At 38.8% G+C, this 17,477-nt stretch overlaps 1 protein-coding gene across 1 annotated transcript in view; it reads right to left on the bottom strand.

Moving 5' to 3' along the window:
- The window catches only part of FNDC1 (fibronectin type III domain containing 1), a 273,409-nt gene that overhangs the window by 85,159 nt on the left and 170,773 nt on the right, over window positions 1-17,477 (bottom strand). The window contains exons 8-9 of the mRNA XM_089669817.1: window positions 13,545-16,424; window positions 11,088-11,209 (exon numbers count right to left, since the gene is read on the bottom strand). Of these exons, the coding sequence (XP_089525943.1) occupies window positions 11,088-11,209; window positions 13,545-16,424 (3,002 nt within the window). The remainder of the gene's footprint in view (window positions 1-11,087; window positions 11,210-13,544; window positions 16,425-17,477) is intronic.

Raw genomic sequence — 17,477 nt, forward strand, 5'->3', positions numbered from 1 at the left:
CCAAGCTGTGCAGTGGAATAACGTCCTTACAAGGTGTCTTCAACTTACAAGCCGATCTCAATGCACTGTTAATTGGGCAACGATGTGGCAAATGAGGCTTAATGTTGATAAATGCAAGGTTATGCACTTGGGGGCTAAGAATATGCATGCATCATACATACTAGGGGGGTACAACTGGGGGAATCAATAGTGGAGAAGGATCTGGGAGTTCTGGTAGATCATAAACATAATAATGGCATGCAATGCCAAGCTGCAAAGAGAGCAAAATCCTCTCTTGTATTAAAAGAGGTCTAGACTCCAGAGAGAGAGAGATACCATTTTACCCCTCTGGATATCATTAGTAAGACCTTATTTGGAATATGCAGTTCAGTTTTGGGCACCAATTCACAAAAAGAACATTGGGGAACTAGAGAAAGTACAGAGAAGGGCAACCAAACTGATAAGAGACATGGAAGAGCTCAGCTATGAGGAACTTAATTTATTCTGGGCCCTCTGTTTCCTCTTGTATCAAATTGTATTGTAACTGTTATGTCTACCTTCATTTTGTAAAGCGATTCGCAAACTGTTGGCGCTACATAAATCCTGTGCAATAATAATAATAATTCTCTCTTGAGAAGAGGAGATTAAGGGGAGATATAATCAACATGTATAAATACATCAGTGGTTCATATAGTGAACTTGGTGTAGAGTTATTCACCCTGAGGTCATCACAGAGGACAAGGGGGCATGCTTTACGTCTGGAGGAAAAAAGATTTAATCTGCAAATACGGAAACGTTTCTTTACATTGAGAGCTGTGAAAATGTGGAATAGACTCCCTCAAGAGTTGGTTCTGGGCAGCACAGTGGATTACTTTAAAAAAGGCCTGGATTCTTTCCTAGATACACATATTTTAAATGGATACTAACATTTATAAGTAAAGTTGATCCAGGGAATATCCAATTGCTTCTCGGGGGATCAGGAAGGATTTTATTCCCCTGCAAGAGCAAATTGGATCATGCTTTGCTTGTTTTATTGCCTTCCTCTGGATCAACTGTGGGTAAAGGATTATAACTTTTTTTCTGGTTGAACTGGATGGACTTAGACTGACTATGGAACTATGCAACATGAGAATCACACCATGTAGTTCTTTTTCAGGGGGAGTATAAAGAACATTTAACTAGCAGAAGTAATCATCATCACATTTTTCAAATTCTCTCAGGTACAGATCTCTCTTTTCTCAAACAAGAAAAAGGAAGCTAGCATTAGCCTTTAATTTATCTCTTTTATTGTTCAGAAAAGTACATTGCAGTGGTTCAAGGATGAGTAGCTAGCAGTGAGGCAAGTGACAATCTTTTTTTTATTTAAAAAGCTAGATGGATAAATTAATTTACCTTAGTTGAGTTTATGTCAAAATACTGAGCAACAGGTCAAAATCAAAATAAAAAATATTCCTCATGCTGTTTGTAATTTTTGATTTAAAAAAATCCATTAAAAGTATCTTGAACTGTCTTCTCCAGAAATGTGACCCATTGGGAGACAACAATGAAGATCTACTACCAATAGTATTATACTCCAAAAAGATTGGCACAATACTACCCTACCACCTCCTCCGCATGCTGGAGGAACTGTAGCAAAGAAGGATCCATCTTTCACATTTGGTGGGACTGTCTATATCTGAAATCCTTCTGGGACTCTATATCCTCCCTTCTCCGTGAGACTTCGGATATAAAAATCTCTTTGACTCCACAGATGGCTCTTTTTGGACTGAGATTAAATGCCTGGCTGTCCGCACATTACCCTATAGTCACACACATACTGATAGTAGCACGTCTATCTCTAGCACGTGCATGGAAGTACCCTAATCCTCCTACACTGCAAATGGTTATTTCAACACTGAGATGACCAATGCCTTAGGGAATTCCTTTTCACTAAAACACACCTAACCATCTCTAAATTCTCCAAGCATTAGCACCCTTGGTTGATAGATTCTCAATGCTCAGTAACCTACAAAACTGCTTAGCTCAGCTCCATAGATGCATGCACATCTATTCCATAGTCAATTGACTCTATCCTTATAAGAGCCATCTGTTAAGCCCTGACTACTCTAGGCTTGCTCTCTGGTTCCTTCCTGAGTATTCCTTAGAAATATCCTGGTCTTTGTTCCCCTTCCTTTTTACTCTTTAACCGTTTCCAGACCCCCCTATAGCAGAACTTCTGCTACAGGGTGGCAGAGCTGTGCAAAATCACTTATATATAGTGGGTTTTGTATTTCTGGGTAGGGGGCACGCGCAAACGCGCCACCCTACCCGCGCCGCCACTGGACAGCTGTCGATCACTGGGTCCCGGACAGAAATTCCCCGCTTGCACCCAGTGATCGCCAAAGAATACTGACAGAGGAGAGGTTTGTATGTAAACAATACAGATCTCTCCCCTGTCAGCACCAGCATGTTCCTTTGTATTGTTCTGCTCTTTCCCAGTAGAGCACACACAGACAAAACAGTAAAACAACATACAGCACACAGTTAACCCTTTGATCTCCCCAGATGTTAACCCCTTCCTGTTCAGTGTCATTAGTACAGTGTCAGTGCTTTTTATTAGCACTGGTCACTGTATTAGTGTCAGTGGGGATGTCAGTGGTAGTTAGTCAGTTCCCCCCCCCCCTCCCCGTGTCCTGCAGTCCTGCTATAAGTCACTGATCGCCACCATTACTAGTATAAAAAAAAATTCCAGTACACTGTATATACCACCATTTGTAGACACTGAGTATAACTTTCACATAAACCAATTAATTTGCACATATTGGGATTTCTTTCAGCAAAGACATGTAGCGGAATACATTTTGGCCTAAATTTATGACGAAATTTGATTTTTTAATTTTTTTCACGGGATATGTTTAATAGCAAAAAGTAGAAAAAAAGGAATTATATATATATATATATATATATATATTATTATTATTATTTTTTTTTTTTTTTAATTGTTGGTCTTTTTGTTTATAGTGCAAAAAATAAAAAACACAGAGGTGATCAAATACCACTGAAAGAAAGCTCCATTTGTTGGAAAAGACATAAATTTCATTTAGGTGGAGAATTGCATTGCGTAATTGTCAGTTAATGTAACACAGTGCCGTATTGCAAAAATTGGCCTGGTCAGGAAGGGGGGTAAATCCTCTGGAGGGCAAGTGGTTAAATACTCGTCTATTTTAGTTTTACATGACAACTTGTCTACCATTATTGATAATATCTTATAACTTGACCACCTTCTAAAGGGTGACTACATTTGAGATAGACTTAACTTACATAATATATTGTATATCCTATACTTCCCTATAGTATTATCTTTGAAGATCAACTCTAAGCAATCGAGGAATCTCTCTCCTTCAGATATTATTACATATCTGGATTTGTATTTTGTCTGTACTCTGATACATGTATATTCCTTTTTTTTTCAATAAATACTAAAAGTAAAAAAAAAGTATCTTTAAAAAGACTATCTTATAAAAAGACTATATTAAATATATATATATATACAGTTGCAAGAAAAAGTATGTGAACCCCTTGGGATTACATGGAGTTTTGCATGAATTGGGCATAAAATGTGCTCTGAACGTCATCTAAGTCACAACAATAGAAGAACACAGTCTGCTGAACATAATACTACACAAACATTAGATGTTGCCATGGTTTAATTGCACATAACATGTAAACATTCACAGTGCAGGGAGGAAAAAGTATGTGAGGCCCTAGCTTAATGACTTCTCCCAGAGCTAATTGGAGCCAGGAGTGAGCCAACCTTGACTCCAATCAGTGTGATGATATTGGATGTGTTGCTGACAGCTGTCCTGCCCTTAAAAAACACACACCTGTTTTGGGTTTACTGGATTCAAGAAGCACTGTCTGATGTGAACCATGCCTCGCAGAAAACAGCTCTCAGAAGACCTACGATCAAGAATTGTTGACTTGCATGAAGCTGGAAAGGGTTACAAAAGTATCTCCGAAAGCCTTGATGTTCATGTGTCCACGGTAAGACAGACTGTCTACAAATGGAGAAAGTTTAGCACTGTTGCTACTCTCCCTAAGCAGGGTCGTCCTGTAAAAATGACTGCAAGAGCACAGCGCAGAATGCTGCATGAGGTAAAGAAGAATCCCAGAGTGTCAGCTAAAGACCTACAGAAATCTCTGGCACATGCTAACATTTTTGTTGACACATCTACAATAAGGAAAACATTAAACAAGAATGGAGTACATGGGAGGACACCACGGAGGAAGCCATTGCTGTCCAAAAAGAAGATTGCAGCACGTTTGAAGTTTGCAAAAGAGCACCTGGAGGTTCCACAGCACTACTGGCAAAATATACTGTGGACAGATGAAACCAAGATTGAGTTGTTTGGGAAGAACACACAACACTATGTGTGGAGAAAAAAAAGGCACAGCACACCAACATCAAAACCTCATACCCACTGTGAAACATGGCGGAGGGAGCATCATGGTTTGGGGCTGCTTTGCTGCCTCAGGGCCTGGACGGATTGTTATCATTGATGGGAAAATGAAATCCAGAGTTTATCAAGACATTTTGCAGGAAAACGTACGACCATCTGTCCGCCAACTGAAGCTCCGCAGAGGATGGGTGATGCAACAGGACAATGACCCAAAGCATACAAGTAATTCAACAAAACAATGGCTGCAACAGCACAGAATACGCCTTCTGGAGTGGCCCAGTCAGAGTCCTGACCTCAACCCCATTGAAATGCTGTGGCATGACCTTAAGAGAGCGATTCACACCAGACATCCCAAGAATATTGCTACACTGAAACAGTTTTGTGAAGAGGAGTGGTCCAAAATTACTCCAGATCGTTGTGCAGGTTTGATCTGCAACTACAGGAAACGTTTGGTTGAGGTTATTGCTGCCAAAGGAGGGTCAACCAGTTATTAAGTCCAAAGGTTCACATACTTTTTCATCCCTGCACTGTGAATGTTTACATGTTATGTGCAATTAAACCATGGCAACATCTAATGTTTGTGTAGTATTATGTTCAGCAGACTGTGTTCTTCTATTGTTGTGACTTAGCTGACGTTCAGAGCACATTTTATGCCCAATTCATGCAAAACTCCACGTAATCCCAAGGGATTCACATACTTTTTCTTGCAACTGTATATATATATATATATATATATATATAAACCAGATGCCCCCTGTTGTCCCTAAAGTCTGGACACATACAAAATACATACTGAGGATAGAACATAGTTAGTGATATTTCCTGTGTCCAGACTTTAGGGACACTCTGCAAATTTAGACAATTCTATAAATCCTGGCATTTGAACTCACGTGTGAATAATAGAAAAAGGTATCTGAATATTTTACCCCTTTGCAATAAATTAGGTTCCAAATTTTTAGCAGCTTAGAAAATGAAAACACAATTTTTAATTGGCTACTGTTTTCAACACTGTTTCATAAACTTCATATAGTCTTTCTTAAACTTAACTTCTTTTACGTTAGCTGTTCTATTTTAAGGTAGAACTTCAGGATTAATGTGTGTGTGTTTGCTATGCATTTTATCCTTTTCTGTCCCTTCTCCTTTTCCCTACCATTTTTTAAAGATCATATTTACTTAAAACCCAGCTTCTCTGAGATCCTCACTGTGCAGCTTGTTTGCGGCCAAACAGCCTCTCTCCTGAAATCTGTGCTTGTATGCCACAGACTGTATGCACTTCAGGGTAAGCCCATCTGTAGCCTGTTGGCAGGCTATCCATTTAAAGTGTTACTAAACCCAGGACCCTGCATTCACTATATCTGGTCTCAAACAGTAGACTGAACATGGAAATGCAATTATTTTAGTAAATATAAACTGCTAAATACCTTTTCTCATCAGCAGTTAGCGCAGTCTTATGACTTCTATCAGTTTTCAGCAGGGCACTGGTTAAAGCTTGTAGGAGTTTTCTTTCTACTCTAGGAGGATGCAAACCCCTGACCTCTGTCTGGACAGTGCTGATTGGCCCTGTGCTGATTACATGCACTCTCCCACACAAAAAAAAAACCTCTCTAGCAATACACACTAAACTGAGCATGTGCATGTGGCTACGGGTTCAGTCTATCTTATCAGGAGATAAGAGGGGGACATTTGAACAAGAGAGGGGCAGAGAAAACAGGATCAAATAGCCTTTTTACACAATGCAGAGGATTAACCCCTTAAGTTCCACAGTGAGTATAGCAAGTATGCTTTACTGCATATACAGACTGATTTTACTGTTGTGGGTTTAGTAACACTTTTAGAAAATACAGTCAAGTAGCTTCAGGTAGTATCATGCTGAATTTGGGAACATTTCAGGAGAGAGGATCTACAGCATTTAAAAAAGAGGTAAACTACATTTCTTTTAAAAACATCCCAACTTGCCTTGAACATGTTGGTTTACCACTTTGAGAGGAAAAAACTACAAGGTTTAGATGGACTTAAAGTTCAGCTATATACAGTATTCAATAAAATCTGCAAAAATATCCTATAATCCCACTATTATAAAGGAAATAAAGCAAGATAATAATAATATCTTCCCATAACCCCTGAACACCAGGCATTAGAAAAGAAGTGGGAAGCTGTGAGTCTAATATGTTTTCAAACACTAAAGCCCGAAGAATCAGCCGTTACTTAATCAGGTGCCGAATGGCGGCTACAGAGTGGTCGGCTGGTTCTGAGAGGGTGTCTATTGATGTCCTCCCAGAATCCCACCCACCGGAGGCGTGCTGTCCTTTGGACTCAGCTGATCACAGCTTGAGGTAAAATGCCAATCACTGAAGCCTTTTATCATGTGATTAGCTGTGTCCAATCACAGTTGATCACACTGTAAACAAACTTGTTGGTTATTGGCAGTCTTTTGGCAGTCTTTTCCTCACTCGCTGTAACAGCGTGAGGAAAGGAGAGCTGGCATTTGCAATTCTCAGAGGCACATGTACACTGATAATCAGGACACTGATCATCAGTGCTCTTATTATCAGTGCAGCCCCATCAGAGCCCATCAGTGCAGCCTGTCAGTTCTCATCACTGCAGCCCATGAGATAAGTGCCAACTATCAGTGTATGTCAGTGCACCCTATCAGTACCACCTATCAGTTTCCATCATTGCCATCTATCAGTGCCCATCAGTGCCGACTCATCAGTACCCATCAGTGCCCACCAGTGCCACCTATCAATGCCCATCAGTGCCACCTCATCAGTGCCCATCAATGCAGCCTATCAGTGCCCATCAGTGCAGGCTCATCAGCAGCCATCAGTGAAGAAGAAAAATGACTTACAGTATTTGCAGAATTTAATAATAAAAATTAGGAAAAATGTTTGTTAAAAAAAACTGGTAATTAAATACCACAAAAAAAGAAAGCTCTATCTGTCTCAAAAAATGATAACATTTGGGTACAGTGTTGCATGACTGTGCAATTGTCATTCAAAGTGCAACAGCACTGAAAGCTGGCCTGGGCAGGAAGGGGGTGAAACTGCCCAGTAGGCAAGTGGTTAAGGCACTCACATGAGAAAAAAACAACTTCAGCAATGCAAAGGTACTCGCTGAAAAATGTGACAGACTTTACTACTGTATTTCAGCATACCAAAGCTATTTAAAGGGAGATGTACAGCCTAGACATAAAATTTGTATTCACCTGCGATTAGTTAAACTTGGAAAAGGTAATGCCAGATCATACCTACACTCAATAAAAATATGATTAGGGTCAAAGCCTAAATAGCTTCCTAAAGTGCCCCTTCTCATTTTAAAGGCATCAAATAGTTCATGATAAGGGTACCTGTTCTAAGTAGCTATAGAGTCAAGAACAGATGGGTGTACAGTGCATGAAAACACGGTGCATTTAAAAAACATCAGGTCTAAAAGTTCAAATGAATGGATTAAATAAACCACATAAACATTATCTATGTAGTGGAATGCAAGGTGAGTGAGTCTTTATAGAGCCCAACTTTGATCCCCCCAACCTGCCATAAGAGGGTCCATCACCAAGAACTTTATCCTAGTGCTAAAGTTCTGGACCGAGCAGTGTCCTTATTTCCCTGTGAGTACTCGAGTCCGATATGTGACGTTGTCTCTCCTACCCAGAAGTAGAACATCGGACTGTGCACAGAAGTGTGGTGAGACGCCAGCGGTTCAATACACGCGGTGACCAGTGCTTTATCAATATACTTGATGTGAATTTTATTTATTTCCATGTGAGTGTTATTTTATGAGGGATATTTTGCAATAGAATTTAAAAACGGAATTGCGCTATGTGGTGCATTTGTGCTTTATATTTATCCACTGGACCTATCGGATCTTTTGCGTGGTGGAGATTGTGGGTCCAAGAGGAGGATATTATTATTGTGCCTAATTAACTGCTGGAGTGAATTTATGAATTACAGAGACTTTCCCTATAAGATCTATATGATGGACTTTATCCTCTTTTTTCACTCTGCTACACCTTGGTGGACGATTTTACATTTAGTATTAAGTAATTAATTCATTAATTCATAAATTTTTTAATTAATTTTTTAAAATTTATATTTATATTATCATGTGTTGGTCTATTGCTATGATCATATGGAGTGAAGCGCTGTTTTTATGAGGATTTTTTTGACTCATATTATCCTAGTGCTATTTCACTTTTGTAATCTCTGACACAATGACATTGGAAGAGTTATACCAGTAGCTTTCAAATGTTTCCCTTAAACCTCAGCCACAGCTGACTGCTGAAAAAGGTTTGCCAATGTCAGGGCTTTGGAGAATCAAAAATGACCTACCTGGTGCCATTTCACTGGAAGCACCAGCTTCAGCTGGAAAATTCTTTCTTCTCCCTTTCGTTAAGTCCACCATAATTTTGTTTGATCCTTTAATCTTTATCAGAGATCCTTTTTTTCCCATCTTTAAATGTACAGCATGGACCCTCTTTTCTCTCCCTTTGCCCACAGTGCACATCTTTTGTAATTGAGTAGCCCTATCACTCTACTTTTGCTAGAGAATAAGTAAATCTCTGTAACTTTTAACCACCTGTTTTCCTAAAAAGAGTCACTATTAACCCCACTAATTCTTTTCTGCTGGATACTGACAATAAATGACTTGTCCACACATTTTACCGGTGGTAAGAAAAATCAGTTGGCTGGATATACTCATACAACTTTCGAACTCTTTCAGAGCGCGATGACAGAAAGTTTTATGAGCACTTGCTGCACATTACTGTTAACACAAGTAGAGTGTGCCTCTGCTGATACAGCAGTTTAGCTTTCATGCTGTCATCTATTCTAGACTTTAGAAGTAAATTGGTGGCTCGATCACCCATCACTAAAATTCATTACATGGTTTAAGAACAGTTGTACCAAATAATCCTTTCTAGGTATAAAACAAAATTTTAAATACTTTATTTTTGTTTTTTTATATATAAACTCTGTTCTCAGTTGCATAAGGGGCTTAGAGAGCTGAGGGTGGAGACTGCAGAGGGGCATATCAGCAGGAGGCAAATAAACAGCAGTACACTTATCTTTACAGTGAAGACCTGTGCAGGGGGCTTGTTAGCACAAGTCTGACCACTGAATTACAGGCAGGCTGTGCTTTCAAGTAAAATGTAAACAAAAAACTGACCATGCTGGAATGGCTGCACTTCCTTGCCTTGCTGTGGTCAGTTTAAAATAGAAAACAGGGGACTGGCAGGATCACCAGGTATTTTACACAAAGGAAGCAATGCAAATAAGACAGAACACTTTTTTCATACAAGCACATGGTAACACAGACACATCAGGAATGAGAACACAATACCCAGGATATTATACTATATTGTAGAACACCCTTTTACTATTTAATGTCAATTAACCCATCAAAATGGTATTAAAAACAAAATTTTTAATACCAAAATCAGGATGCCTCCACTATTGACTCCCATAGGACTCCCATTAATGTCCATTGGTCATTTGTATTTAATAATATGATATATCCTCAGGAGTCAATGCATCACCCTTATTGAAAGAGGATTAAGGATGGTAAGTGGGCCAGCAAAGCAGATAAAGCTTGCAATGATTTCCATCAAAGTTCTTTAACTTTGGACAAGAATATGTCAAACTGACTCACGGAAGATTTATATCAGGTGTTTATATTAGGGGATCCCACTATGTATCCATACTTAGCTCAGTTGAAGAACTGGTGCTCATCATAAACGGTATTTTGTAATAATTATTTTAATGGCATATACAGTATATGCCACAGGAGCTCAAAAAGGGTGATTATGATTTTGGTCTTGATGTCTAGGCCTTGACCTACTTTTGGGGGGGTTTTGTGTGGAAGAGCATGTTTGAAAGACTCCTTTGCACATGAAGAGCGTATGGCTGAAAGACACTGTTACTTCATATTTTGAACACTTTTGCTGAGCCCATGGGCTTTTGGACATTGCACTCTATTGAATGACTATTGAAATTGTTTATTTGTTCACTTCTTAATATTGGTGCACTTATTTCCACATCATGTACGAGGTATGGTCATGTTTTTATGCACTTTAATGTTGCACACTAAAGGGTTTTTGAATATATAGCATGCATATCTATTTTTATGAATCTTGTACATTGGGTTTTCACTTGCTGTAGGTGTTCTTGATTTATTTCTTGGAATTCACATGTTAGTTATTTTGATTAATTTTATTTTGTGAAGTGCTTCTTTTAATTGTATGTTTAGTTTATATGTCTTGTTTTCTATAGTGGAACTTTTCTTTGTCAAAGTCCTGAAGACACATCAGGAAGTAATGCAATATTTGCAAAATTCACTCCTAAACAGTTTTTCCCTGGAAAAAATGTCACCATTAAAATGTTCCCCTTATTTCCCCTTGTTTTAACAATTGTAAGATTTTGGATTTTCCACCATTTGTGTCTTGGTGACAATATGAGAATGGCAAATAGAGAGGGTTAATCTCCCAAGCAGAGATAGAGACAGCAATGGAAACTTGACAAGGTTTTAACATTTCCACATTCTATAAAAAAAAATGAAAAATAAAAATAGGTTTAGCTTTAGGTATACATCAAAATTAGTAAAGTGCTACTGTGCATTTTATTGGCAAACCCAGTCAATTAATCACATGAATATTTATATATAAAGTTGCCCTACCCACTTTGTTCCTTCGGGTCCAAAAATCATCCTTTGTCCCCCAAGATTCCCATTTCTATTATCAGAAGGAGTGTTCCCATTGTTGCCCAACCTTGGAGTCAGATTTGGCCTTCCATTATTACCTGCAAGAAACGTGAACACAAAATTGTCAAACATTTAATGACTATTATTTTAGATTTAAGGGGTTGACAGCTTCTGCCACTAAAAATGGGATTACACATTAACTGCATACCTTTAAGGCAGTGGTCTCCAAACTGTGGCCCAAGGGCCGGATGCGGCGCTTTGCTTGCTTTTATCCGGCCCTTGGGGCACTGTTTTATCCACTGATACCACCAATGGGGCGTAATTCCATCCAATAACATCAATGGAGGAGCACAAATCCTCCCAATGGCATCAATTATGAGGCACAATTCCTCACAATGAAACCAACAATCAGGCCCAATGACACCAATGATGGAGCACAATTCCTCCCAATGATACCAACGATGGGGTGCCATTGCTCCCACTAAAACCAAAGAAAGGGCATGGTTTATTCCCACGGACATCAGGATTTTTTCTACTCCCAGTGGCCATAGGTCAGCCCCCTAAAGTCTGAAGGACAGCAAACTGGCCCTTTGTTTAGAAAGTTTGGAGACCCCTGCTTTAAGGGAATCTTTTTCTGAATTAGCAAAGTGGCAGGTTCTTTTAAAAACACAATTCTGCACTCACCAACATTCACCTGTGCCATGCTAACACACAGCCTTATTCATTTGTGGGAGCCTGGGTCTAAATCCTGTGTAAACCTGATCATTGTCAGTGTTGAAGCTTAATGACCTGCTCTTTTTCCCCACATGACTATATTTGGGCCTGGTGATTAGCCACTCCTGAGCACTGCTTCTTGAAACGAAAAAGGCACCAAATGTGAGTATCAGTTGGCTGTGGGGTAGGCTTTCAAGAGTACATTTTACTTTATCCTGAATAGCCAAATTCACAGATTTGTTTTACGTTTTATTTGGTTTGTAAGGTACCACCACCACTTTAAAATGAATGATGAAATGGTTATTTGCATGTGAGGTAATGATGAGCCTAGGTTTACTTTGAGCAGGGTTTGGTGAATTTCAAAGAAGTTTGCATGACACACCTGAACCCCCTTTGAAATCAATGGAAGCTGAATCTGTCAAATAACAATGTCAATTTTCTGGGCTAATAGGCAATTATATGACCTCACAATGTATGTGGGTCATGTGCTTAGGGTGAGAGCATTCTGAGCACTATGGTAACACAGGAGGAATCACAATTTTGGCACAACCTTGAGCTTCACTGTTTTTTGGGATAACAGCACTGGAAGGTTCAAGAATTGTATGCATGCACCTGGATTGCATTTATGTTTGTCACAAATTGTCAAAATAAAATAAACTTATACACTGCACATGCAATTTATTGATAACTTTATTGCAGCACACCTTTACTATATTGTGGCATTTTGTCAATTATTTTATTTCTTTCACTTTTTTTACCTTATTTATTAAAAATACTGCTGTTATATGTGTATATGTAGAGGTAACAGCACGAAGCACAGTTGTTATTTAAGTCAAGGGGCTAGCGCAGCAACATTTATTGTTTACAATTTTAGTAGTTATTGTGGGAATACAATAGGTGTTAGCAGCTACCACAGTACTTATTTATTTATTTGTTATTTTTGCAGTTTTTTTGGTAGCGCAGGAGTTAATTCTTACTCTAAAACATTTGTGGGTATCTTTATTTATTTCAAGGTCACAACTTTTTTTTGTGAATGGGTAGGTGTGCTATGTACCCCATGCTTATTTATGTAGGGGCCTCCTTGTTAATAAAGAACACTTCCAGATTCAGATAAGCTCCCCCACAACCACTGGGAAAGGGCTGTGTGGAAGCCATCAGCATGGGGACAAGATGCTTTGCCAGGGATAGCCCTCCTGCCAAGGCACTCCATTAGGTTGAGGGCATGTGGTATACTAGGTAACCCTTTAAAATCCATACCAGACTCAAAGGGTCTTCTAGTATTTTTTTGTATACTCTACACCAGCTGTCCACAACCTTTTTGGCACTAGGGACCAGTTTTGTGGAAGACAATTTTTTCTACAGACCAGGGGGGTACAGGAGTGTAATACGGTCTGCTACCAGATGGCTAATTCACACAGTGTGCAGTGACACCACAAAGAAACAATTGATTCCTGTGTGTCCCATTCACACTGCATGCTGTGAGAAAATGCAGACATCCTGAATTGGCAGTGTACGTTGCCATGAATGAAGTGAATGTTTTATACACTTCAAATAAAGTTTGTACAAAACAAAAAAAGGTAAACATGTGATCCACTGAATTGCACACCACACTGGCCACTATCACAGCCAAGAATGGACAGCTGCCAGAGCAGAAAAGTGAGGCCCAGGGGTTGAAGACCTCCGATGTAAAGTATAATCACACAATGCAGATTTACTTACCATGTTGGTAGGGAGGCCTTGTGAACTGCCTTCGTAAGGGAGATCCCAGTCTTGAATTTAACATTCTCTGACGTAGCAAGGAGGGAGAATGCGTAGGAGATAGAGTGCGTGGAGGTGTCGTAGTTGGCATAGCTGTAGTTCTGAAGAGTGACCTTCCATAATTTTGTTGTCTAGATATTGATGGAAGTAAATGATATGGTACTCTGGAGCTTTGAGGTTGACTGGTTGTTGTTGGCAGAACAGTTGAAGATGTTCTCCTTGGAAAAACAGCTTGCCTAGAATTCATGTAAGAAGAAGAAACTCTAGTTGGCCTATGAAAACTTCTTCTTCCTCCTTGTGGAACATGTAATTCTTCATCTTCCCGATGAGACTGCTTCTGACCAAAAGTGGAAACCACAGAATTATTAATATTCCCATTGTTATGTCTATTTCTAAGTAAACGAACATTGGAATATGAAGATAACCTTGACCTGATAAGGGGCGTTGGATTTTCTTCTTTCTCAGATAATGGCAGTTTTTCAGGAATGCTTTGAATAATGCCTGCGTCAGCAGTTAAAATTCCAGAGTTTGGTAAAGGGGCAGGAACCGGTTTAACTGAAGTTTCACTTTCTGAAGATGACATGTGTGGTTTGAGAAGTTTTTTCTCACTTTCAAGAGAATTCCTTTCTGGGATTGGTCTCAAATGAGAATTATGTACTGTTCTAGACATTGGGAAAGATTGTCTTTTGGAAGCTAAGACTGTTTCATCATTGTCCTCAGCATCATTGGTTTGCGATAGTGGATCTCTTGGCAATACCGAGGAATCTTGTCTTAGATTAACCATAGTTTTCTCAACCCCAACATTTTTGTTGCTTGGTAAATGTGATTGTGGTGCCTCTAAAGGTTCAGTGTTACTTCGAGATTTTTCAGATGTATCTCTTGAGTTTGTATTTGTAGACTGTCCATGATGAGTAGGTATAGCTGACCCTGATCTTGATGGATCTTCTGGTTTTGATGAAAGCAGTAAGGTATTACTTTTTTTGCTTTTGTTAGGAGTAAATTTTCTTTCCTCTGGCTTCTCTTCATGTTCTTTAGAATTCCTGGGTTTTTCACTGTATGCAAGGGAATCAACAGATGGAATCTCAGTCTGCTTAGGTTTTAACTTTTTCATTTGCTCAGATGTGCTTTCCTTTTTTATAGGTGTTCTGTGTGTTTCCGTTTTATGTTTGGAGGTCACCAGTGGTGTTTTCTTATCATCTTTCTTAGATATGTGAAGCTCTTTTTCTTTGGATTCTTTAACATGCATTTCTTGGTGAAATTTACCATATGAGGAATGCTTGGTAGGCACTTCAGATGAACTTAAGTATGGATCATCCTTCTTATCAGGGATATCCAGCAAACGGTTTTGACTGTAACTTTTTATTGTTTCAGAAGGTAATGTGGTTGTCACAACTGTAGTTGTAGATATTTCAGTAGTTTTAACTGACTGATTTTTTATATTCCTATTAGGTATTATTATGCGACCAGCATTAGCGCTAACCTGAGAGCTTCTTCTTCTGTAGTACTCTAGTAAATCTAAAGCTGATTTTCCAGAGAAAGATGGGACTGATGGTGATTTATTTGGTGGTAGTTTATCAAGTTTATTAGGTTTGTTTGATTTAGTAGTAGTCTGTGCTTCAGCAGTAGTTGTAGTGGTGGTAGTAGCAATGGTGGTGGTAGTGGTAGAAGTAGGAGTAGGAGTAGTAGTTGTTGTAGTAAAAACCTTTCTTGTTGATGTTTGTGGTCTAATTTTTGATAAATTATGTTCTTTTGATGTCCTAAAATCATGTAAATGCACATCTTGGTTGTCTTTGTTAGCATCAGTGTGAGAATCTGTAGAATGTTCTGATCCCTTGTCTAAAATTAATCTAGTGTCTGGTTGCTGGTAATTAGTGTTGTAAGATGAGAATGGATTAGACTGACGTTGTGGTGTTGCTGGAATAGGAAATCTATGTGTAGGTTTCCTGTGGGACTGGAGAGGGGGAGTGGATTTAGGTTTCTTGTCCATCTCACTTATGTCTTTCTTTTCTCCATTCATACTTTCCAAAGGCATATGGTGTGGTTTGTGCTCTGTAGGCAGTTTTTCTATGCTGGAAGGTTCACTATTTTCTGAACTGACAGAGTCTGTATTTAAATCTCCCCCATTGTTTATATAAGGGTCTTCTTTTTTTAATGTTTTAGATGATGGAGAGAATGGCATGGCATGACCGTTAGGCAAATTAATGTTAGATTCAGTCTCTCTCTTGCTTGAGTTTATTGTGAACCCCTTACGGTTTGTGTTTCCTAAATCATCATAATCTTCATTCAAATGTTCTGCCTCTTTTCTTTCCTGACTTACTTTATCAGAATCCTTTGACTGTTTATCTTCAGCAATGGAGGGAGTATTTGATTCCTCCGTTTTGGAATTTTTGGTCTCATTTTCTTCATCTATTACAACACTAGGGGAAATAGGCTTCCGCGCAACGATCCTTCGTCCTAAATTCAAAGAGCTTGTTCTAAATGGTCTTCTAGCTGTGTTTGGATTAAATTGATTATTTAAGGATGGACGAAATCTTCTACTTGGAATCGGTGTAGACAGTTTTGGAGTTGATGTTGTCTCACTCTCATCAGTAAATTCAGTTGACTGACGGCTGCTTACCGAAGCTGTTTTTCTATTGGGTGCAGGCATCATACCAGATTTTCTATGTGACAATTTCTCCCTAGGATCCTTAAAACTGGTCTTTGGGAAAGAGTCCAATGTATCTTCTTCAGAAGATTCTGAAGGAACAATTGATTCATCAGTATTTTCTTCTTCTGTTTTCTCTACCTTTCCATAATCTTCTATATGAGATTTTTGATAACGATTCTTTGTTACAGATCTAACTAGAAAAAAAAATATGCAGCTGTAAATAGGAGCAAATATGGACTGATATTCACATCATTTAAAATTCACTTCCACCTAATTCTGTTAATACAGTATGTATAAGAAGACCATTTACTATATTTTAGCAAAAATATTACATTGAAAAATTGATTTTTAAATTATTTCATTAACCTGAACAGTATTTATAAGTAAAAGTAAATAAGTAAGTTTCAGTTCTCTGGTCTGACGATCAGTTCATAAACCATCTTTTAAGCATAATCATATTACTGGCAGTTAAAAAAATGAAAGGCATCTTGGCTGTTACTCATAAAACAGTTTTTGTAACAGATATTGTATAAAAGACTGGTATAACAATAATCTACAAACATTGCTTTTCTACATTTACTAGCTTTTTTAGTAGTTAAATCAACCTTAAATGAACACTTAAGGAAAAACTGAAAAAAACTGAAAAAAAAAAACACATAGGAGGCATGACTAGGGTTTCCATTTTTATCCAGACACAGCTATAGTGCACCAGACAACTGCATTGCGTAAAAAGTCCTTGTTTTTGTAATATCCAATATGTGGGATTTACCACCACACACCTCCAAACAAGAACTGGTGGTCAGAACCCCTCTGTTTCTCACTCCTCTGATGTACTCTAATGAAAGTAATATGTGCTTCTTCTCATTTCATAGCATTGAAAAGGTTTCACCGCTGTTGATTCGTGCAGGAGGCTTTTACCAATGTTGATGCATTGGGGTTAATTTACTAAAGCACCTTGTCAGCGAATGGGTGCATTCTCATGCACAACCATCCACTTTTAGATGAAGAAAAGATTTATTAAAGCAGGCAAATAGAAGCAACTGAAAATTTACTAACGGCCACAAAACCAAGTGACCGTCTAAATGAGTTCACCTCCTAGAACAGCAATGGGCAAACTACGGCCCGGCGGACCTTTTAATCCGGCCCGCGGATGTGGCTGTCAGGATGTGTGTAGGCGGGGCAGCGTGACGAACGTGAGGGGAGGGGAGCTAGGCTCCTCTCACAGTCCGCCCTGAAGACCGGAACGG

This window comes from Staurois parvus, unplaced genomic scaffold (genome assembly GCF_062004578.1).
Source record: "Staurois parvus isolate SC_StPar_1 unplaced genomic scaffold, SC_StPar_1.0 ptg000081l, whole genome shotgun sequence".
NCBI classification, from domain to species: domain Eukaryota; kingdom Metazoa; phylum Chordata; class Amphibia; order Anura; family Ranidae; genus Staurois; species Staurois parvus.